Raw genomic sequence first — 23,963 nt, 5'->3', positions numbered from 1 at the left:
CGTCATCGTGACGTCAAAGTTCCATAGAGGATGGATGTCACGTGACTATAACTTTCTGTAATGAAGTTTATAATTTAAACTGTAAACTCATTAAAGAGTTTATAAACGGTCAATTGTCTGTACTAATAATGAAACTGAGGTTTGGCATAAGAATAAAGGCGTAAAGAAATTTTAGTTCGACCCTGGAATAGTAGGAAAAAATCAGAAAAACTCCCTGTGTCGTTTGCAGCAACATGGCAACAAGGCCTGTTCGTACTCCTTCCCCACAAGTTCATCCTTATACAGCGCTCTCTTTCTGTCGGTGCCGCTCTGCGTGCTCAATCCTCAATCGGCAATCGTGCATTCGTCGTCGGGCGGTGGTTGTAGTCGTACGTTTGTGCGTTTGTCCCTCTGTGTCCGTTTTTGTCTCTTTACACACGTTTGTTTGACTTGCAAGTCAGTGTCGGTTCTGTGCAGACCCTAAACAACGCTCAAAATAATGGCAACCGAAGCGGAAAATAACGCGCCGGCCGCGGAAACCAAGGAAATCAAAGAGGAAAAAGAAGCGCCCAAAGCGGAGGAAGCGAAAAAAGAAGAAGCCGGGGCGGGCGATGCTCCCAAAGAGAAAGAAAAGGAACCCGCTCCGCCCAAGGTTGTCGTGCACAAAACCAATTTTGAAACCGATATTGTATATTTGTATCAATTTTCGCGTACTCCTTTGTTGCCGTCGATGAGCCCTTACTGCCTTAAAGTCGAGACTTGGCTCCGACTGGCCGGGATCAAATACGAGGTAAGTTTCAGGTACAATTTCCCACCCAATCGTGGCGGTTTTTTATTGTACCTTCTGGTTTAACCAAATAAATGTACGGTTCATTGATCAGAAGGCCCCATTTGCCTTGGCAGTTCAATAAACTGGGGCTCAATATTCCACAGTCTTTTAAAATGACAGGCCGCCATGTTTTGTTCAATTGTTGACACAAAGGATAGTTCTTCTATCAGAGGCGGCCATGGCCCTAAACTTCTAAAGTACCTGCACATGAACCTTTTTTACAGAAATATCCATATTATCCATTAGTTACCTACAATTTAGTGCTTCATAGGTAATATTTATTATTTTTGGCTATTAACGTCAAATTTAGAGTGGTTTTAAAATATTTCTAAATACAGCTATAGTAGTTGGAGTGGATATGTCATTCCATTCTACAAAATTGATTTTTTTAAAGCCTAGATTGCACCAAAGTAATCAAGTCCATATGTACAGTGTTTGTGTAAATCACAGGATTTTTTAGTTTGTGATTGGTCAAAACACTCTAGACTCTACCTAGGCCGTATTCGTCACAATGACGTAATTTGACAATTGGTCAAACTTTGGTTTTGCTAAATTACGTCATATTTGTAATCATGACGTCAAAAACGCTCTGCTCGCTCTATGGAGCTTGAAAACGTATGCAGCCCTGGACTGTTGGGTTTTGACTATGACAGGTTATGGTATGCAGTAAGTGCAGAAATTCTGTACTTTATTTGTGCTCAACCCAGTGTTCAACTAAGATAAGAGGATGATTAAAGATAAGAAGAAGGCAAACAAGTTAATTACTTGTAGTGTTTGACACTTGTGTGCAAACACTGTTTATAGCATTGCTAAAAAGAAAGCATTGTTGTAAATTATCAGAGCACTAGCCAAGTGAATATTAGGTACCCTAGGTTAGTGAAGAGCGACATCTAAAATTTAAGCCACTTACACACACGCTATTTTGTTTGATCCTCCTACAAGCTGCATTTATGAATTGCTGGGGATAAACTAGTTTTAGGCTGCATCAGTTACTAAGTCTCAGCTTCTTGTAAATTACATATACCTGAGGGCATTTTCATACAAATACTCCCAAGTTCATTGGCAAATTGTGTTCGCGCCAAACCGGATAACCTTCGCGAGGTTAATGCTCCTTTAGCTATTTGATCTCGGCAAGTTGCATGTAGATGATGTATTTTATCGTTCAAAAATAGATAACTCTACTATTTGCCGTTGATTTTATGTGTTATTATTATTAGCAACTGGGGATGTGCATTGTTTTGTTGTTTGTTGTCGTTGCTGTGGTGCAGGAACAAACAGAACGCAGAGTCTAAAATTAAACTAATTTATTATGGAAACGGAGAGCATTAGACTGTTACTTAATTAACCCATTTTTAGCTTCAATCCAACTAAGAAATTTCAGTGTCAAGGTTCAAGATCTAACCAGGACAGTCGCTTGTTAACACCCAGCGTGGGAATTTGACTGTGCCATCAGCAAATTGTTAAGTAATATAATTTGTTGTACAACACTGATGGAGTAAATAATGCAATGAAGCAATTACGAGGATGCCTTCTAATTTGTTATTCTTATGCTGCATGGAAGTGATGACTAATGTGATAGGAACTTGTAATTTCCTTAATAGTATTAAATACGTTGTAAACAGGATATAATAGGAAGTGACTGATCACTGAAAGTTTTTAATTAATTGAGAAGTTTAAATAGTTGAGGCAGTAAATAAGTCAAAGATGACTGTTTCACAGTGTAATTTCTGCCAATCAAATCAAGGAATCATTTCCTAGGTTGGTCGTTTCGGTATTTCCTCTAACCGAGCTCAGGTTTGAGTGCTGTAACGTTACACCATGAAGGAATTGCACATCACGTTTGTCGAGTTTAATTTCAAACGTTAATACGAACCGAGTGACAGGAACTGTGCTTTAACAGCTCCCATCAATGCCAATTAGATTTCATTACTAGGCTATTGCGGATTTGTTCTATGTTCTACACCCAGATAGAGGGAGAAAACTGTTTCGTCTATTCGTATTGATGCAGTCAAAATCCCCTAGTAATTTTCTAGGTTTGCTTCCATTCCACCCCTTTCGAAATTATCTCTATCAACGTAGGTGTGTTCCAAGTTGATTGACTGGAAACACGCACTAGCAAACACGCATTAATGATCTTATAACACTTTACACGTCAGTCTGATTCTTTTCTGATAGCATATTTACGAAACTGTGTTTCGAGGACAGACGTACGGCAGATTTGGTAGTACCAACTGCAAAATTTGGGTTTTGGTTTCCTGTGTGTGAATACTAAAGATGTTACGGCGGAAGTCAGCGTTACTATTGATCTATTAACTTTTCTTTGGTCGTACACCGTATTTCCGGTAGTAAAACGTTAGAGAATAAGTTATTGCCGGTCAGTATTTTAATTAATGTAAGCGAAAAACCCCAGAATCTGAAATCAGGATAATTTGATCTGAGAATCTGCAAAATTCCAATAATCTTGATGCATCAGATATTTGACATCAGTTAGTTTTGATTTTTGTTAAAACAAGAAACCCTAATTTTCTTTTTGACTCCTCGTTTTTAGTTTCAAACAAACAAGTGCATTCTAAAACAGTATTTTCACTCTGTTATGGTCTTGGTGTTAATTTTTACTGGTGCTTATCAAGACTTAAATGAAACATTCATGAGAGATCCAACAAAACCTCTTGGATTTTAATTTTATCTCAGTACTTCTGAGAATCTGGTGAAAATTTAGTAAGATATTATACACTCTTCAAAAATTATCATGAAATAACTTACATTTGGTTTTGAAACAAATTGCTAAGGAATTTGTCAGAAAGATTGATGGAACGGAAGTAAGCTGTTGCTTTTCCGATTTGCCAATATTTCATCTTGGATTATATTCTGCCATTATTTACGAATACCGTTTTAATGATTTATTGAGCTGAATCTTTTTGATATTTGACGAAAAAGTCCTCCTTCTGATGTTACTTAAAGCTGGAGTTGGTTTGTTATACCATAAAAGTAGAAACTTGAATACAACCGAAGAATTCAGAAAGTAATAAGATAGAAGAAGAGGAACTGACAGTGAAACGTTTTGCCAAACCTTAAAGTGAAAGGATGAAAGTGTTTTTCTAAATAAAAAAAAAGAAGAAAACCCTGTATACAGTGTGGTCCAAATTGGTGGTGCATGGGGATATCCATTATCGTAAGAGATACAGGATTGGTTAAATAGGAAAAGTTTTAGGGAATTCAATGCCAAATTCATACCCGGTTTTGAAATCAGATTATCATTTGCCGTTTTTCGGGAAATTGGGAAAACGAAAATATAACGAAGATAAAAATGTGTTTTGAAAATGTTACCTTATTAGGGCACTTTCTGACGTAGAATACGATGATGTATTTAGAAATTTTTTATCGGCACTTGTTGGCGAAGTTATGCTTGACTACTTTGGAAAAATTTTATGGGCGCCATCTTAGATTTTTAAATTTTCGGAAAGCGCTTAAAAAGGCCTTTTCAATGATGTACCTATTGATGCCCTTGTGAGACTTACCAAGTACAAAATGGCGATTTTTCTATTTTCGACATAGTGGGCTTTGAACATTTGGGCAGCCATTATGAAAAAACAAAAGATAATCGTAGCGCCAAGAACCAAGTGTCAAAATTTAATCGTTTCGTTTAAAAAATGGCTTTAAATTATGATAATGAAGCAAAGTTTGATATGTTAAAAGTTAAACTGTATTCTGTGTCTGTAGATATCTACTTATTCCTTAATTTTTTTGCTTTAAGATTAATTTTTCGTACTAAATCGGAATAATGGTCAGTTTGACACCACTGTAAAAATGTGATTATAGTTTGTTTTTTACGAAAAGAGTCAATTTGGGAACCTTACAAAAATTCCGCACTTAAAAAAAATTGTCAGTTTGGCAACACTGTAAATATCCTACATGTCTACAGTATGATATAAACTGAAAATTGCTTTTTGTGGTAATTAGAAGTACTTCGGAAAAAAATATTTGACACCTATTTTCTCTTTTTTTATTTTAAAACGTTTAAAACACCACGTAGAAAGGAACCGTCGAGGGAAAAGGAACTGAAATTGTATAGGTTATGTTTTGTGTTTATTTTATAGTGATTCGTGTTTTGTTCTACTGGATCTTAAATTCCGCTATGGTTTACGACTCCATTCGTTATTACGAAAATGGTAGATTTGACAACGTTGCAGAAATGTAACTTTTGTTCGTTATTTCGAAAATGGACGATTTGGCAACGTTGCAAAAACTCCTTAGTAAATTAGAAAAATTATTAGTTTGGAAACACTACATAAATGTGATTATAGGGGGGAATGCTACATAAGTGTGATTATAGTACGTTTTTACGAAGACGATAAATGTAGCAACATTGCAAAAAACGCTTTAAGGGTTCTAACCTAAATTTTGAAATAATAACGATTTTCACTTAGCAGAAGCTAAATTAAGAATCTTGTAACGTCAGAGGAATTAATGGCTATCATAAAAAAAGCTCATTGAATAATATACTGTTATTGTAGTAATACACTGTAGATTTTTACTTTCATTTTGAATAAATGTTTCAGGTGAGATTGATTTAGAATCGATTTGGTTTATTTTATGTTGCAAGTGATTAGTTCGGCTTTAAGATTGAACTGAACAACAAAAGAGTATATTTAAAACGGTTTTTATAACAAATATCGACTTGTTTTTGTTTCACTATCGCGATTAACGATCCGTTGCAATAACATTTCAGTTGCAGTAGTGGATTTATCTCGAAAACCGAGCTTGTTTTTCCACTTCATTCTAGACCGTAATAAAAGTTTATGAATAACAACGCTGGGACAGCAACAAAATGCACGAAAGACAGAAAAAAAGACCCTGAGAGTCACTCAGGAAAAATAGAAACAAAAGATCCTCCAGAGTCGAGACATGTAATTAATAAAACAGCGACATCCGTCGAATAACAAAAGATGTTTTTAAATATTTAAAAGGATTGCGACTGCACATTTTCAACACCAAATACGTTCACTGGAATGCTGAAACCTATTACCATAATCGTTGAAGTGTAATAATTATTGATAGACGTAGGTGAATACCAAGTTTCATGTCATTTACAAGTCAGTATGGAGAGTGAAGACACCATTTGATTGGTAGTTAGGAATTCATCTATCAGAGGGAGGTTGCAATGGAATGAATAAGCCCACATGGGTTAGGGCATAAAATTCAATTAAAGCCACTTCGTCCAATCAGTTGTAATAAACTCAGTCTTATACACACAGCATCTCATTCAGTTGTAAAATCTCAATTTCAAAGTTTAATGAACGCAGACGGTGCATTACAACTATGGGTCGTTCAACTTTCTTTAAAATAATTTAGAATCGTCCGTAATAATTTTAATTGCTTCTAATACAATGGAGAGAGAGAGCAGCAGTTTGAGGGAAACTACCAGCACACTTTCCACAAGGATGTTTATAAATGCTATTAACTCGGTTTCAATTTCCTTGGTCCAGTGCAATATGAATGACATAAATATTTCCGGTTAACATTCCAGCCAGAATGATAAGATTGGAAATTTATTTTTGGAATCAGTCTCTTATCACCACAAAGTATGGTAGTGTTTACAAGAACACACGCGCACCCGTTTATAACAACTAGGCTGCGGAATGTCGTTATTATAAATATTTATTTCATGGGTTGAAACATTTTCTGGATATTTTTAGTTTGTGGATTTATCGCAACTGAACACTGCAACCAATTTTCTAATAACTTTGCCAGTCCCCCTTACGCACCATCGTGCGTAAAGGCCACCATAAAACCCGAGACTGCTTCGGGTAATAAACTGTTTCAAGGAGCTGTAACCAGAAACTTTTACAACCGGGCTACTTAAATCTGAGTAATGATGCATTAAAAAAACGACTCGCAAACAAAATGCCTCAGTAAATATAACACTTTATAGTCCAAATTTTGTTTTCTGCAACCTAAACAAACCCAAGTAATTTAAGAACATCAATAACTTTTAAGTAATGTTTAAACTAGCACATCCAAAAATTTACTAAGGTAATGATTCCAATAAATTGATGTAATGGCCGACAGATTCTTTTTTCAAATTTACAAGCAACTTGCAAGCCTGACTTGTTTGGAGTTGGTTTTAAAAATTCAAATTCAAACCGCTTTTAGGGTGTGCTAATGGAGGTATAAAGAATGTAAGGGAAAAGGCGTCTTAAGGCCTTAAATCCTCCTTTCCTCGGGCGAAATCTTTGAATTTTATTGCTTGGGCTAGACCTGAATGGTTGTAATTCCTTCTTTCAAATCACTAAGAAGTTCAAACCCGGTTGATGCTGATTTATACCATCATTTCATTTCAGGTATTATAATCTTAACCCTATTGTTCATCACATGAAGTATACAGTGTGGTCTTGGAAAATTCATTTAAACTTCAGTGTCCTTTTAACGTATGTCAATCGTTTTAAGTGTCCTTAAAAATAGTGCGACGTTGTTAAAATGATTTTTACAACATTTTTTTTTAAATGCCTTGGCAAAAATTTTCTTGGTTTTTACGAGAAAACTACACCAAATTTTCAAGAAGAAAATGTCCACAAACAGAAAGTTGCCTATTTTCGGCAATTTCTGGAAAAAGTGCGTGAACGTTTCGAAGTGCCGAAATGAGTTAATGCAAAACTGTGTAACGTTGCCAAACTTTACAAAACTGGAATGTTTCCATAAAAATGGAAGATATTTAAAGCAGCATTTAATTCAACCATCTTCAATACTCTGACATGATTATGACAAAAATCAAGATAAAATGGAATTACTGTTTTTTTTATTTGTCACATTCAAAACATTGTATACATTGTTACGCCATCCCACTTTACTTTGATTTGTGCTATGTATTGTGCGTTGAGCAGATCGTATTTTTTCGTTTATTCAAACCTTTGTAACATTAGAGTTTTGACATAGGACCAAAATATGTATGGTTTCTAAATGATACTCGTCGATTAGTACACATGTGAAGTATTTGCGTAAATTCTGCAGATTTCAACTTGCTGCTTTTTCTTGACCAATCACAAACTACGACTAGTGCTGGGATTTACACAAATCTGCAGGGAACCAACAAAATCAATATAACGTATTTTTGAAATGGTGGAAGAGAGTTGCCAAGAAAAAAAGTGACAAAAACCTGCCATTGTCAGCTTCTTCTGTCACATTCTATCCTATCAAAGCTTCTCTTGAGAGTTCTGCTCCCTGCTTTCAAGAACTCTCGCCCACTGACCGAAACCCATTTAAAAAAAAAGAGTAAACAAAAGATATTTATCCCGTTAATAAATCGTCCACCATTAAAAATAAATGCTTGTAGAAATGGTGTGTGTGTATACGCGAGCTATCCGGAGAAACCGACTTTCAACGAGAGAAAAAGAGCATTAAAAGTGGTGGAGAAAAGATTTATAATCGCAAATGGGGTTTATGGCCGACATGATATTTTAATGTTGCTTATTTTTCTGTGTGTGGCCGTAATTCAATAACCTCTACTGTACGGTTACGAAAAGATAGTCTGTCTTTTTAAGTTGACAGCTCGTGTGTCAAAAGCTTAATGTTAAGTCTATTGGCGTTTCAAGATAAGAGCTAATCCCTCTGGTGATCAGTTTTAAAAAAAATTTCACACATTCCAGGTGTCATTTCTCCGTTTGCTTACGTTGATTTCGGTTAGAAATTTACACACAACAGACAGTTTTGTTAGGTTAGGAACGAGTTGCTGATTTTAGTTCAAATGGTGCTGCGATCTCAACTTGAAACGCCAATAAGGTGCAGTGAATAGTTTGTGATTGGTCAAGCAAAGCAGCTTGTAGCTTGCTGCTTTTTCTTGACCAATCACAAGCTACGATACTGCTCATGTGGACTGATTCTGAAACGATAACATTATTTTGCTAAATTTGGTTTAAAGCTAAATAAGGCTTGTGATAACTCATTCCAACACTACAATGAATAATTGTACTGTATTTCCCGATTTTTACATGAGTTGCACATTGTTCTAACCTTGATACTTGCATTACTGATGTGTATGCGTTTTCAAGAAATATTTCCGGCTGTAAAGCATAATGATAACTAATAAGGAATTCATCTGCTATGGGGACAAACAGAAAAATCCGAGACGCAATAAAATATCGAATATTACATTACAATAACGTGTGTATCGGAGTCACGTTAAGCTCTGGAATGCATACAAATTAACTGGATAGTTTTCGCTTTATTAATTTTTAATTACACTAGCCATGATTCATTCCTTTAACATCTGTTTAATAGATGTGCGATAGTAATAACGTTCTGCCCTAAATTCCGCGCTGTTGTAAATAATCTTCCAGCGTAAATCAGTGGGAAACGCCACTGGTTTTGTGCACAAAAGAAACTTCCTTGAACAACTTTATGGAATTTTATCGATACTAATCCCATATTGCGGCTTGGTACGTTTAATTTAATCAAACAAGACCCCTCCCAGTCCATTTTGAAGAACTTGTTTATTGACTAAGTGACTGGTTTGACGGAAATTGCGGTCAATTTGTTTGCTCTGCATCATAATACAAAAATGTAACCTGTATGTTTTTTTTTTTCAGGTAAGATAATCCACTGTTTTGCTGCATTAAGCCCCCCCCTCTCAAGAGAAAAATGTAAGTAGGTAATCCATACAAACTCAACAAGGTGTGAAATTTACACTTATATTTTAATTAAACGATGTGCATGTAATAAGAGAGTAAAAGTCGAGGTAGTGGAAAATGTTAGACGTGAAAGTCTTCGTTTAAATCCGTAAATCTGTTATTCCGAAAAAAAAAGTCATCGAGTGACTAAACATGAAAAATAGGGGAGACGCAGTGTCAAAGAGAATTTCCATGATTCAGGATGATATTTCCCCTTTTGTCAGGATCTGGTCCAGTGTGTCTCCGGAGCAAGGACCTACGCAATTCGGTTGCCTTGACAACCAAACCCCTGCAGTGCACTGTTGCCAAATCGTACACCGGGTGGATGATCTTTTTCGGCCATTTAACTTGTTTTCCAGCCTCCGCCATTGATTTCCCAATAAAGTTGTTGTGAAAACAAGCTTTAACTAAATCTGGAAATTTTCGTCTTCCAGCAAAAGGTATAGAGTGACGTCAGCTCCTAAACACCTCTATAGAAAGTCGCATGCCAATTTTAATGGTTTTTGTTGGGTTAGACCTGGTTATAAATTCAGTTGTGGCGTGTTTGCGTGCCCGTTATTTAATCACCCTAAATATTTATAGGTCTAGAATAAAGTAAATCAAGAATGTACGAATTTGTGTCGAAGAAATGGCAGTTATCCATGTCACAGTGAACGTCCTTGTCCTAAACATAGGTGCTATAGCTCTATCAACAGAATATGAGTTAATCAATAAGTTTGCTAATTTTTTCCATTGGATTGGACGTGTATTAAGCGAATTTAAACTTTAGAGAGGTGTATGCCAAATATTTCCTTTCAGGGATCAGATAGGGCAAATCAGCAGCAATAGCTTTCTGGTAGGAAATTAAATTTTCTACCACTTTGTCCTCTCGTGATTTACTACCAATTTCTGACACAATTAATTGTCTTCAAGAAAGTGGTTTTAAATTGTGATGTTCATAAACAAAATTTAATTTTAACTGTAAATTTAGCTGTAACTGTTGGTCTTGGTTTTACATAAAATTCTAAATTTTCTTACAGCTAATACTAAAGTTAAATCTCCAATGTTTAAACGTCCTCTTAAAATTGAATTTTTGCTTAATTTATGAAATTTCTAAACAGAAATTCAAAGAATATCCTTTTGCTATTGATTTAGTGCAGTAATGTGGCGATAGGCAGCAAAACTTCAAAAAAATAACATTAAAGGTTACTTTTCAGAAAACTGTATGGTTAAATTAGAGGTTTTATAAACACCCTTCTTTTTTAGGGTTAATACTAAATTTATTACTAATGCTAAAGTTAAAATTTCTTTTATAAACTAGGCTAAAATTAAATTAATTGTTTGTATTTATAAACTCCTTCAGTCATAAGTATTCATTCTATTCTTAGTACTAATATGAATACTATTACTAAAATTAAATTTTGTTTTATAAAAATTGGTTCAAAAAAGCAGCTTGGTGGCCAATTACAAACTAGAACCCACTTTGAGGTTAATAATTGAGGTTATGATTAAATTCGCCAATATAAAACGTTCTTGACTTTCATCGTGATCATTTCCAGCACAATACTGGTATGACTCACGGTAATCCTTAATTAATCCACTTTCAACGAACCTGTAAAGGCGATCCAATTAGATCCCTCTAACTCTTTAGAATTTATATGGCGGGGACTTTTTCTTCGAATTAGGGACCCGCAAAATTCATTAATTAATTTACCGCTTTTTGACACGCAACCTAAAAATGATCACGTAAAATCGAATAATAGTGTTAATGTAGGTAGAAACGCTGAGTAGAGTTTGTAAATAACATTTTGAAATAGTTTGGGAAAAACTAACATTATTAGTATTATATTAAGAAGATTCAAAAGTGTCTTATTTAAAATGTGCATTCATTTAGATTAAAAAAAATATTCAGACAATTGAGTTCTTCTGGAAGAATGCTGGTGTTACTCTAGAGGGACCTTTGTGGTAAATATCAATTATTATTCTATCTCAGTGACGTCAAACTAAAATTACTAATGACAAGGGTCAGTTTTTTTTTTTTTGAAGGGCACACCCTATTTACAGGTTAATGACTTACGTAATTTTCCCAGAAATCCATTTTTTTCCATTTCCACGTTCTGTTAATCCATTAATCAATGCGGGTTCACACGCAATCTAAAAATTACTCCCAGATGAATTTTTCTCCAGGGTATCGTAGTTTAGCATTTAAAAAAGTGCATCGTTTCCTTTTATACCGTCTCACAATAATGTTTTAATAAACGACCCTTGAGTGTGGACAACTTAGGACCACCTACGCTCATTACTTCCACCTTATGCTTCCAAAGGGTCTGTTCAGTTAACTACTCCCTAAAGGGTCGCTCCCTTGACTCGTTCTTTGAGTGGCAATTTCCGTTAAGGACTTACGCTTCAAGTATGACTTAAGTTCTGAATGTTTTAGAAACAGGTAACATATGATGGATTGATGATTGAAAAAAATGCTTTTATGGTAGCTGTATAAAGCTGCTTTTTTGACCAATCACAAACTACTTACTATAGTGGTATGTGTGGAAAAATCCACTCAAAATGGCTGTCTTATGTAAAAAACTTTATGGTGAATCTTCTCTCTTTTCAAGGAGACGTTCAAGGCTATTGCTCCCTAAAGTGTGTAGTAAAATTTCTTATTGATATGAACCACGTTGCCAGATTGCACTTAAAACGACCGGTCATATTCCGAGCAGAAATGCTTGAAAAGGAGAAACGACAGTTAATTAAAAACCCATTAAACAGCGAATCAGGCAATAATTCCTCGTTTTTACTGCTGAGCTTAATTAATGGGAAACAAATCGGAGAAGTATTACCACATGTTTGCAACCCCCTAAAAACACTCTTTGGTGAGTTTAGATGAATTTGTTATGACAATTTTCAAAGAAATCTGTTGGACAAACAGGTGCATCCAATACGGCAATTAATAACGTGGTCATAGAAGCAAATTACAGATGGATGGAACTTAATGGTGTGTAAACGGGGGCCTTCCGCTATCGACAAAGAGTTGCACATGCGATTGCCCCCAAAAGGTACAAAACTAAATATTAATGACTTGGGTATGGTCATATCTAGAGCACGACCATTTATGTGCATTCTGACAAGCGGAGAAGAACCGATATTTTTAGGAAAGAATCAACAGGATGAGAAGGACGGACGAGGATAATTTTAAAAAGGGGCTAGTTTTCAAGGTTGTGCAAACACGACCATCAAGATGTTAATACATATTAAGATTAAGGTAGATGACGACTTTGTTTTTTCAAGAAAAGTTTAATCACTAATAAAAAAAAAACTAGTATTGAATATTAAGACCCCCAAAAATTTCACTTTTCACTCGTTCTCAATTTAAGCACGATTTGCTATTCAAAATCATCACGATTTACGTGAAGGAATTTCTGGTTAGGATATAGTAAACCGATATATTTATGAATGGACATATTACCTACCCACCTTATTGGAGTAACACGATCGGAAGTGAAGAAGATAGGCACTGGTACAAAGTATCACAGAGATTCTCAGAAGCGTAAATTTAAATTTTGGCTTGAGTGGACGGGGCATTAACATTCCGACACTCGACACATCGTCTAGAAATAGCCGTCAAGAACCCAGAAGTGGGTAGTCAGGAAATTGGGTTGATTGTTTGATGATACTTCAACGAGGCTTTGTACGTATTTATGTTCTGTAATGTACGCGGTGGAATTTAGCTTTAGTAATGCCTGCTTTATACCTCCCATTTAAGAATTAAATTAAATTTAAATTTCCACTAAAATTAATATTTAAACTAAGAAATCTTGTTTAGGTTTATACTACAAATTAATAATTAGAAAAATAAATGACTGTTTTGACTTACTGGACATTCGACGTTGATGTTTGACGTTGACGTTTCTAAAAAAATCAATCCAAAATACACCTCTTCATCCATTTTTTAAATTTTTGCAAGAATTTAATGAATCAAAAAAATATACACACCAGGAACCAACATTTGTTAGGATTATGATGCTTCACAGACTGACAGAAGACAGCAATTTACATCATGAGTGATGACAAGTATGACAGTGATAGTTCCGAAAGTCAACGAATTAAAAGTTGGTTTACTTTAATTTAAAATTAATTTTAGTTTAGTGTAAATTGAAAGTATAAATGGGCTCGCTTGTAAGTTCACTTTCAGCTTTGATAAATTAATTTTAGTTTAAATGAAAGTTTAATTGTTAATTGAGAGGTATAAAGCAGACATAACAGTTGCACCAAATCTATCAATTCGTTCATTAGTGAGTCCCATTAATAATTTTTCAATTGTTTTATGCACGATTCTATCATAGGCAACCAAATACGCTCATAGTATAGTTCCATCCTTCTTTATTTGAATTAAACAGAGAGAAATGGACGCACATTATTTAGTTGACAATCACCGACAGAACTAACTGTCACTGTCATTGTCAAGGGTGTCTATGATTTCGGTTTGCCGTGTTGTGTAGGACAACCAGGGGGTCTATTTTGACCATACGCAACTTTAAAAACGTATGATATATTATATCGTTTCTAAAGTTGCGTATGGTCAAAAATAGACCCCCAGTGGTGAAACCATGATGGATGGCCATGTACACCGCCTACTATACTAGAAAGCCTAGAAGGTGCTTGTCAAAAATTTCAATATGGCGGGAATAGTGGTGACAGTTTGTATGGTGGAAATTCAGTTTTTTAAGGATTAGATGAGTTTTTACGGTTTAAAATCAAGACTTGAGGTTATTTGCGTGTTATTTTTGTTTGCTGCCGTCCATAAGGTTTTTCAAGCCACATTGTAACTGCAATTCAGGAAAAAGCCCAACCCTGTCAGTTTTTTACTTTACAAAAAACCAGATCTAACTCAACAGTGGTTGAACACTTTGAAGTGGGATGATTTTACTTCAACACTGCACTCAATGGTAGGTACGAGTGCTTTCTAATACAATAAACTTATTAGGTACTTGTTACATGCACAGGTATGTGAGTTACATTTTAAAGCATCCTTCATTGTGAGGGCAACAAAAATAATTTTGAACGAATGTTCTTGGTAATAACATAAGAACCATTTACCAATTTTGCTTACCTAGTTTCAAGGATTTACAGATATTCTTACATTGAACAGTATTTAAACTAGTTTGCTGTGTGTTGTACTTTCCAGGACAAATGTTCTAACCAATTTGTTTAGGCTGGACTTGATTGTGTATAAAAAAGCTTTATCTATACATATCTGGAACCGGAATGAGCCTTTCTTTGATTTTTCACTCACAACTTGCAATCAGCTACAGAAAACAATTTAAAAAAAAACATATTTTTTACTGCATCTGCATAAGTTTGTGTATAAAACGAAAACCGCTAACGCCGCCATTAAAAGTGACATTTTAGGCTTTCTAGTATAGAGGGCGGTGCCGTGTAACATAAAAAACTTGACGGCCCGCTCAAATTTTGCGCTGTCAGATTTACTCATTGACTAGCAACGTCGCAATTGAAGTTGAAAGTTGCCAAAAATGTCAATAATTTTGACAATTGACATTGGCTTTGAAGTTTTTGTGTTGTGTTTTGTTCTTCAAATATTCAAAATAAAGAAAAACTTTTGTCCTTCCACTATGTACTGCAGCTAGTCCGAAAAAATAACGCAAGAAAGAAGAACCAGGATTTAAGATGGTTTTTTTAGCCAAATAAGGAGGAAGTACCGTGAGTTTTTTTGAAAGATACAACTGGCTTTCAGTAAATCATTTTTGCTAATATAATATTTTTAGGGAAGCCTTTTAAAGAAAGCAGCTTTCAGCTCATCACAAACTAAGTACTAAGTAAACTAAGGACTTATATTATCATTAGGCAATTGCTGGCACTGACTATATTAACCAAAAAATTATCTATGGCTGTGTAAATCAAAATAATATTCGTATATCGAGATGTAACATCGGTGAAGCCCACACGTTGCAGCTGGGTGATACATAATTTATGAGAGTAAGTCTCCGATTTCCTAGGTTTGTCTATTGTGTTGTCCCCCAGCTGTGGTGCCCATAGGCTCGGCAATCGCTCAAGTCTGATTGATTTTGTGTATAATTCTTAACATTATTTAATTGCTTACTGCACAAACACCGAAAAAAAAACACCCTAATGAAGTGCACGTTTTCTTTAAGTTAACGCGTTTTAGGCTCGTAACACTTTCGGTACCGCTGACATGTTTACAATAAACAAACCATCTGGTTTAAAATATTTAAGGCCCGACTGCAGCTACTGCCTCTTTATTTTCATATTTTTAGACCGACGAGGTTTTCAGTAGAGTTTTAACTCGTCTGAACCCTGCCTGGTACACTAAAGATGGTTTCTTTTACTGCCTCTGCTTCAGCCTCTCGTTGGATGGAATAAAACAATTTGTATGAGTGAGGGTGTGTTTGGCAGATGTTACATCCATTTCGTGCAGGAAGGAAACTTAAATTTTACACAAATTCTCTAATAAGTTCACTGAACTGGCGCATGAAATCACGTCACACTTTCACGTTAACAATTCCTAAAAGCTATTCCGTGTTGTTCGATGTAAGTAAGGGCCCTTAGTGTGTGTGTGTCAAGAATTTCTTTGTTAACATGGGTTAGGGCCATACCTACGCCACTGATTTGAAATTCTTAAATACCCGCATTGTTAGTCAGTATAAATGTTTCCATTAAGAAGACTGTATGATTCACCGTTATGAATTACCATAATTACTATTGAAAATTCACAGTGTAGGGGTGACTTCTCGCAACACATCATCCATGAAATACTTTCCCATCATTCGCACTATTGCAAGTACTTAATTATTTACACAGTAAACTAAATGTGATATAAAAATGGTCCACAAGAGCCAGAACAATCCAAACATGTCAAGTTTGGAGAGAAAAAACGCCAACTGAACAAATAACACCCAAAGGCGCACACAAACAAAAGCTGCATTAAACGTTTATTTATCTATCTAATAATAATGCAGAGGATTGGGTGTAGTTACTACTAAATCTTCAGTGAATTACAGCCGCGTAATTTTAGTTTTGCTTTGAATTACCGACAGGGCGTGGTTAGAATAAATCATGCTACCTGTCTCAGTAATTGAAATATAAACTGGTTCAGAGGCAAATGATGACCGTGTTAGTTCAGTTCTAGTTGTCATCTTATCACTACAAAAATTGTGGCAAGTTGAATTTACTAAATTGGCTATACCTGTAACTTAAACTGACCAGTAATATCGTATGTCTACAAATCGTGACTATTTTCATACATTTCAACCAATCTCTGGCCTATTTCGTTGGCATACACTAAATAAATCATGTCACTAATGTTTCGTTCGATACGCTCGATTTCTGTTGATTTTTCTACCTAGAAAGTATTTTGCACTAAGGCAATTTTGTAGGAAAGGTTTTAACCTCAAAGGTAATTTAGATTGTAAAATTTACCTAGTGGTCATTGTGGTGACATTCTTTAGAGAAGATATTAAGTAGCTTGGCCACTACATTTAAAAGACAACTTAGCAAATGATCACTTGTATAACTAGAAATTACCGATATACCGTGTGTTGAACAAGATTTAAAATTTCAAACTTGCAGTAAATCATGCAACGCTGTTGTATCTATAAAAATATGTTTAAAATTTAAATTAGAAACAATTGAAAATACAATCTTTTTTAGTCCTCCGGAACTTTTAATAAAAGTCTTTACCTTACCCCACACCCTGTATAAAACTAGAAACGTGTCTAATTTTCACTCTTTGAAAAAAAAACAATTCCCAATCAGTTTCCAGCAGAAAATCAGAGAAATGCATACTTTGATTGGTTGAATGTTACGTGACTTCTGGCCAATGACTGTTGTACTTTATACAGGGTGGTCCAGTTTTAAATGTCGATAATTCACCATTCTATAGCCCATCAAAAAATAAGTTAACATACATAATTCAGTCCATAAATGTTCAGTTTAAAAAATCAATTTCTTGTCATAACTGTCAGACTGCTGAAGCAGTTTTAATCAAATTTAGAACAAATTACATATGAAATTAATACTCATTATGTGATGTTAATGACGTTTGTCGAAACTGTCCAGTGGTGTAAATACAGAAAGATGGTTTTCATTTTTCTCTACGTCACTGAATATTTTTCAAAAATTTCAGTTTTTTTTACTTAATTTTTCAATTTGACAAAATAAGTATCTCTTACAAAATTCTGATTTGAAATTTCAAGAATTCATCCAACCAACCCAAAACCAACCCAACCCAACTTAAAAATTGTCTTGAAAACAGTGAAAATTGCGAGGAAAATTGACTTAAGAAACTAAAAAAATGTCTGTAAAAAGACTTAGTTAGTAGTTTTGAAAATTGACTTAGAAACCAGTAAATTTACTTTGAAACTGTGAAAATTCTTTGTAGTCAGTCGTTATAGTTTTCAGATAAGTTGAAAAACTTTAGTAGTGAAAATTGACTTGTAGCCATGAAAAACTGCTTTATCTAGAATTTTTTACAACAAATTCACACATTTCAACCCTGAAAATTGACTTTGACACCAAAAAGTGACTCTGAACTAATGAAAAGTGAGATCAAAAGCTTATATTTTGCATTTGAAGTAAGTTTTCATAATTTAAAAATACATTTCAATATTTTAGTCTTCAAAATAGTCTTAAATACAGAATATTGATATTAGATTCATGAAAATTGACTTGAAGACTAACTTTTCAGGGTTTTTTACTTTGCTTTTCATTTTCTTAGAACTCTGAACTATTTTTAGGGCTTTCGAAACTGCTTTCAGCTTGGGAAATTGAGTTTTAGGCTTATCTTCACCAAGTTTTTGACATAGCAGACTAAAAAAAACTATTTTTACATTTTTCGTAGGCTTAGGTATGCCATTTCATGCTTTGTCAGTATTAATTTGACTTCTACACGCTTCACTGTGCTTTAAGACTGAAAAATCGAATTTTAAACTATTTTTTATAGTAAAAGTTAAGTTTCAGACTCTTCATTGATGAAAGTAAACAATTTTGGCATTAAATGCTACAATATTAGTCTAAAACTTTAATTTTTAGAATAAAATTAGTCTGACTGTTTGACAGTTGTAGCAAAAAAAGATTTTCAAAACTGAATTTTGGAGGTCTGTGTTTTCCTTAGGAAGCGTTCTTCAGGAAAATGACATTGTGTCAACTTATTTTTTGATGGGCTATCGATTGGTGAATTATTGACATTTAAAACTGCACCACCCTGTATAGTTCTCTGATTACTAGTTACCAACAGAACTAATGTAACTAAACATAAACAATCAGAATTTACAAAATAATAATCTCTATTACTAGCATATACAGTGCATATCAGCATCGGGGTGCGGTCTCCCCCCACAAAATACACGCAATAAAACGAATTTAATTGAACCGTGCACATGCACTCCGCCACCCCCTTTGAAAGTGGTCACGTGACCAGAACACCCTCCCTCCACCCTGCGACCGTCCGAAATAAATTTACCATCAACATTTCGTCCCGTCGTTCATCCACCTCTTTGTCTGCGACGCGCCCATGAATTTTAACCTAAACTACAATGTTGCCAATCGTAACTACTTTTTGTAGTGTTTCGTTTCGGTGTTCAGCCGGTTTTAGGATGAGATTTGGCAACGTTGAGAACGTCGCACCCCCGCTCGCGGGCGTCTGGAGTTCACCCTCGTAGTCGTAGCAACCGTGGGTCCGTTGCACCCCTCACACCCTTGTGCTATGGTTGTTGGTAGCGCCGTCTGGTGGTCGTTGTATCAAGCGGCGTTGCCAGACTTTTTTTTTTAAAGTAAACAGTCGAGAAAACCAACATTGATTTTGGGCTGGTTTGTACAGGTCCGGATTCATGTACCGGTAGAGACTGTCGAAGTGCTCCTATTTTGAGAGCAGACGTTTACTATTGAAAAGATTTACGCCCGTCCGAGACATCTTCCATATGTCGAACACATTCTAAGCCAGCCGTTAACCGGTACTTATCGGTGTCGAAAGATGAGGATGTTTGCATTACCTGATTGGCCGAGCCGTTAACACAGATTACAAACTTCGATTTTTAGTGTTTTCCCCCATTAAACCGATAATAAGGTCGTTACGGTTTCGATTTTTTTTATGGACTGCCGTTGATTGGTTTGTTTTTATTACAGAATGTGGACCACAAGATGAAGTACCGTTCCAAAAAAGGGCTGTTGCCCTTCGTCGAGCTCAATGGGGAGGAAATCAACGACAGCGCCCTCATCATTAAGGAATTGTCCCAAAAGTTCAATAAGGACTTGGATGCCGACCTTACACCAGAACAGAAAGTGTTAGCCCATGCCACTATTAGTATGATTGAAAATCATCTTGTCTGGGTGGTTACGTGGTAGGTTAAGTTTTTTTAACTGACAATTTTACAGTCTTCTTCTATCAAAATTTTGCTAGAAACATTAATATTCAAAACTGTCCTCCAGCCGTCATTTTGACTAGCCGACGTTCACTCTGATTTATTAGCTTACTGGAGGACAAACAAACTTACAGTCTGTCAAGTAAAATTTCACATTAATTGACTTTGTTTCTCAAACACCTGCGGTTTTAGAAGTAAATGCTTATCAAACACTTTGTGTCTGTGTGTGTGTGTGTGCTATTTCTCAGAATCTCAAACATTCTGGTTGTTTCAAATGACAAATTAAAGTTTCTGTGTATTTAAATATCTAATCATTCTCTTCTAGTATTATTTTTTGGCTTTCTGAAAAGATTGCAATTTAAGCCTTATTTTGCTTAAATTATATACAATGTTATTTTTAGGTGGCGTTCCAAATACCCCGACAGCGTTCTGAAGGGTTACAAAGTGAATCTTCAGCACGCTCTAGGCACAAGAATACCCAACGGAATACTCAATTTCTTCTTTAAATTCGCGTACGGAAGAAAGGTAAAGCTTACTTTTGTTTGTATTAATCACTACCGCATGTATAGGGAAATAGACTTTGAGTGTACCCCTCCACTAGAATCACAGATAGTGTTAATCATCTTTAAGTGACTGAACGCATTAACGCATGTTCCCTTCCAGTGTTTTGTGTTCTTAGAACCGTTTTAACTTAATATTGACCGTTTAGTGGTTCCAGGGAACTAAGAAGGCAAAAGCCCACGGTATTGGCGTGCACACTCCCGAGGAAATCATCCAATTTGGTCAAGAGGATCTGAAGGTGCTTTCTGACGTTTTGGCTGACAAGCCATTCTTCTTTGGCGACGAACCCACCACCGTACGTTTACGTTCAGTTTAATAAATTACTTCAGACAAACTATATCCACAATATTTCAGTTGGACGTAGTGGCCTTCGCTCACGTAGCCCAGATTTACTTCTTGGACAAAGAAGTTGAATGGGCACTTCGCGACTACATGATTGAATCCTGTCCCAATTTGGTTGGACACGTTAGCAGAATGAAGGAACGGTGCTTTGCCGACTGGGATGACATCTGCAGGTCAGTTGACAACACTGACAATTTTTAGTGGAGTAGGACATGTAATTTTATGTGTTTTTAGCACATTGGACTTGAACTCTCACCTTCCTAAACCAGTGAAGGAAGACAAGGAGGCGGCCAAGGACGAAAAAGAAGGTGACAAGGAAAAGGAACCGGAAGAAAAGGACATTGAAAAAGAAAAGGTAGTGTAAAGATTATTTTAGAGTTAGAATTGGCAAAGGGAACAAAAACTACACGGTGATGGTATATGAGAGGTATCTAGAGAACAATTCAATATTTTTCAACTCTCTTTCCAAAATATTTGGAAAGAGATTTGGACTTAACGGTGTTGCCAGATCAGTCAAAAAGAACAGCAACTTTTGATTTTCAGATGGAACACCCTGTTTTTAATCTCATTTTTGAATTCCTCACAAGAAGGCTAGTAATTTCTTCTTCCCTATATCTATCTTGCGCCGTTTCTTAGATATTTTATAAAAATGGTGAATTTGTCAGCAGAACGGTGGTCTAAACTTTAATTAAATTCTCAAGTCCTGAAAGGTTTGCTTATGTGACCTTTAGTCCTCAGACAATACTACATGGTTGAGAAGCGCTGAGACAGAAAATGAAAAAAACCTTTTAGTCGGACAGATAAAAAAACTGCAAAAAGTCGGTTTTTTTAAATGGATCCATTGGTGTTTTATGGTTTGTAATAAAACAACATTAAATTTAGAACAAATCCATGTATACATTTCCTATACCTAACAGTTTTAATTGTAATCCATACTAATCTGAATACGGACACCTGCTTGGTCATAATGACTAGTTGTCGATTCCATAACTACAACATGTTGTGACAGATATTTGTCAAATTCAACACTGGTTCAAACTTAGCACAAGCAGGTGGGCGTATTCAGATTAGTATGGAGTACGATTTTATACGCACTTTAAGGAAAAACTGTTGATAAGTCAGAAACGGTTGAAGTTAGGTATAGGAAGAGCATACATAGAATTGTTCTATAAATGTTCTTTTATTACAAACCATAATATATTGGTGGTTTTTTCATTTTCAGATTTTGAACTTTTCAACCATGTGGTATTGTCTAACTGAGAACAAAAGGTACATAAATAAGCAAACCTTTCAGAACTTGAGAATTTAATTAATGTTTAGACTACCGTTTTGCGGACAAATTCACCATTTTTATGAAATATCTAAGAAACGGTGCAAGATAGGTATAGGGAAGTATCAACATTAATTACTACCCTTCTTGCAAAGAATTCAAAATATTAAGTCGTTCTCTAGATACTTCTAATATACCATCAGCGTGAAATCACCATGTATATTAGGTGGTAAACCTTCATCTTGTTGTCTTTTCTCATTTACGAACTGTATTAGTTTTAACTGAAACGAGTGGTTTTTTCTTACAGGAGGAAGCACAAGAAAAGGACAAGGCTGCCAACAAAGAGCCGGAAGAAAATAAAGAAAAAGAGGCCGCGAAATAAGTGATGATTTCGTTGTTTTGCCGCTGTCAGGGCAAAATCACACCACTTCGTAATCTCATCTTTCTCTATCTGTTTCAGTTTAGTGCGTTTTTATAATTTTTTACGATTTAATAGTCTGGTTCAAGTGCAACAATTAGTTTGTAAGTCTTCTTCTCATTCACTCATTTTCTGTAATGTATATGTAATAAATTATTTGACGAACAAAAAATGCATATAGTTAGAGTGCCATTAGCGTGGTAAATTACTACCAACTTTTCGACTAACACATTTTTTACTCAAAACAAAAAAATACCTTTTTGGAACTTTTTCGTACCGGGCAAGACTATTTTAGCTTTTTTATCGAATATAGTGGACGGTTTTTAATAATATGTAATAATAATAGCAAAAAAAGAAATATATTAACTGCTAGTTAAGCATTAACGATTATTATTGTTTGTATAAATATTTTTAGCTAGGTTTTTTGAATATAAACATAAATGTATGTCTGGTAAGTTCGCTTTGCGCCACTTCCCTTCGCTTTAAGGGGTGGCAGCGCAAAACGCCTTTAAAACGCTTGCAATTGCAGTTTTCTTTGAGAAAGTTTTTTGTTTTTTCTGTTTCCAAAAAATGTCCAGGCTCAGTGTGGAACCTTTCTCAAATAAAAAAAAAAGTCCGCTCGCGAGTTTACATGTTAGTGCATCAGTCTTTTAATATATGTACGGATATATTAATAGTGTAACGTATAGTAAGTAATCATTAAACTGTAGGTAGTGCATTTATTCATTGATTATATCCATTCCACGTGTTTTTTCTTGTGGACCTTACTAGAAAAGTGTCCGGTGTAAACATACTCATTGATTGATATATGGATTCTCTCATCAAACACCCTCATAATGTTGGGTTTTGTCACGGCCGCTCAGGATTTTAAAACCACGCTCCACCATGACTAAGTGCGTTTAATTCGGCCGTTTTAGAACCGTCGAATTTTCGCGAATGAGAACGGCTCAAACGTAATAATATGTTTTTTTTTTTTCTTTAGTTAAGCTTAGGTTCGACTTTCAAAACTGTGTTGTATGCTATGATGATTTAAATATATGAGTTCATATTTTATGTGTTTTGTTTGTTTTAATTCTGGCAAGTGATCCAGTGATTGTGATTGGTCAAGAAAAAGCAGCAAGCTAAAAGTTATGATTATAATTATCATGAAGCTGAAGATGAGATTCAGCCAAATCCACCTCTTTTCCAATCTGCATGACAATACCATATTAACTGGCATAAGATTCACCCTGACCATTCATTCTGATGCAGTAAATAAAGAAAATTTAAATAAATAAAAAAAATATATATTTGAATAAAAACCTATCTAACTAAACTTACTTTCTTACTCTTCTCTATATGAAAATACAATTGTTTTTTATAAACAAAATACAAACTACTTACACCTTCCATAACACCCCGCCAGTTGACCAACCACTTCTGGAACCGACCCTCTTCAAAATCGGCTTCACTAAACAACGTGCAATAATTTTGGTACAGGAGCTGGTAGCACTTGATATTACTCCCAGTAACTCCGGATCCGGAAGGAAAT

General features: G+C 35.2%; 1 protein-coding gene across 3 annotated transcripts; it reads left to right on the top strand.

The window, feature by feature from the left end:
- The first annotated feature begins 316 nt into the window (after positions 1-316).
- Positions 317-23,485, top strand: fax (failed axon connections). Of its 3 annotated transcripts, none has more exons than XM_081976480.1 (7): positions 317-769; positions 19,606-19,820; positions 20,243-20,366; positions 20,551-20,697; positions 20,757-20,917; positions 20,979-21,099; positions 22,322-23,485. In XM_081976480.1, the coding sequence occupies exons 1-7, from the start codon at positions 479-481 to the stop codon at positions 22,394-22,396; spliced, it is 1,134 nt and encodes a 377-aa protein (XP_081832606.1). In that variant the 5' UTR covers positions 317-478; the 3' UTR covers positions 22,397-23,485. The 3 variants fall into 3 exon arrangements, with proteins under 3 accessions (XP_081832606.1, XP_081832607.1, XP_081832608.1); XM_081976481.1 differs by having other exon boundaries at positions 318-769; positions 20,560-20,697; XM_081976482.1 differs by lacking the exon at positions 317-769 and adding an exon at positions 15,423-15,441.
- Positions 23,486-23,963: the final 478 nt, after the last annotated feature.

This window comes from Ips typographus, linkage group LG3, assembly GCF_016097725.1.
Source record: "Ips typographus isolate SLU linkage group LG3, UJ_Ityp_2.0, whole genome shotgun sequence".
Lineage (NCBI taxonomy): Eukaryota > Metazoa > Arthropoda > Insecta > Coleoptera > Curculionidae > Ips > Ips typographus.
This window is presented reverse-complemented; position numbering and strand designations above follow the sequence as displayed.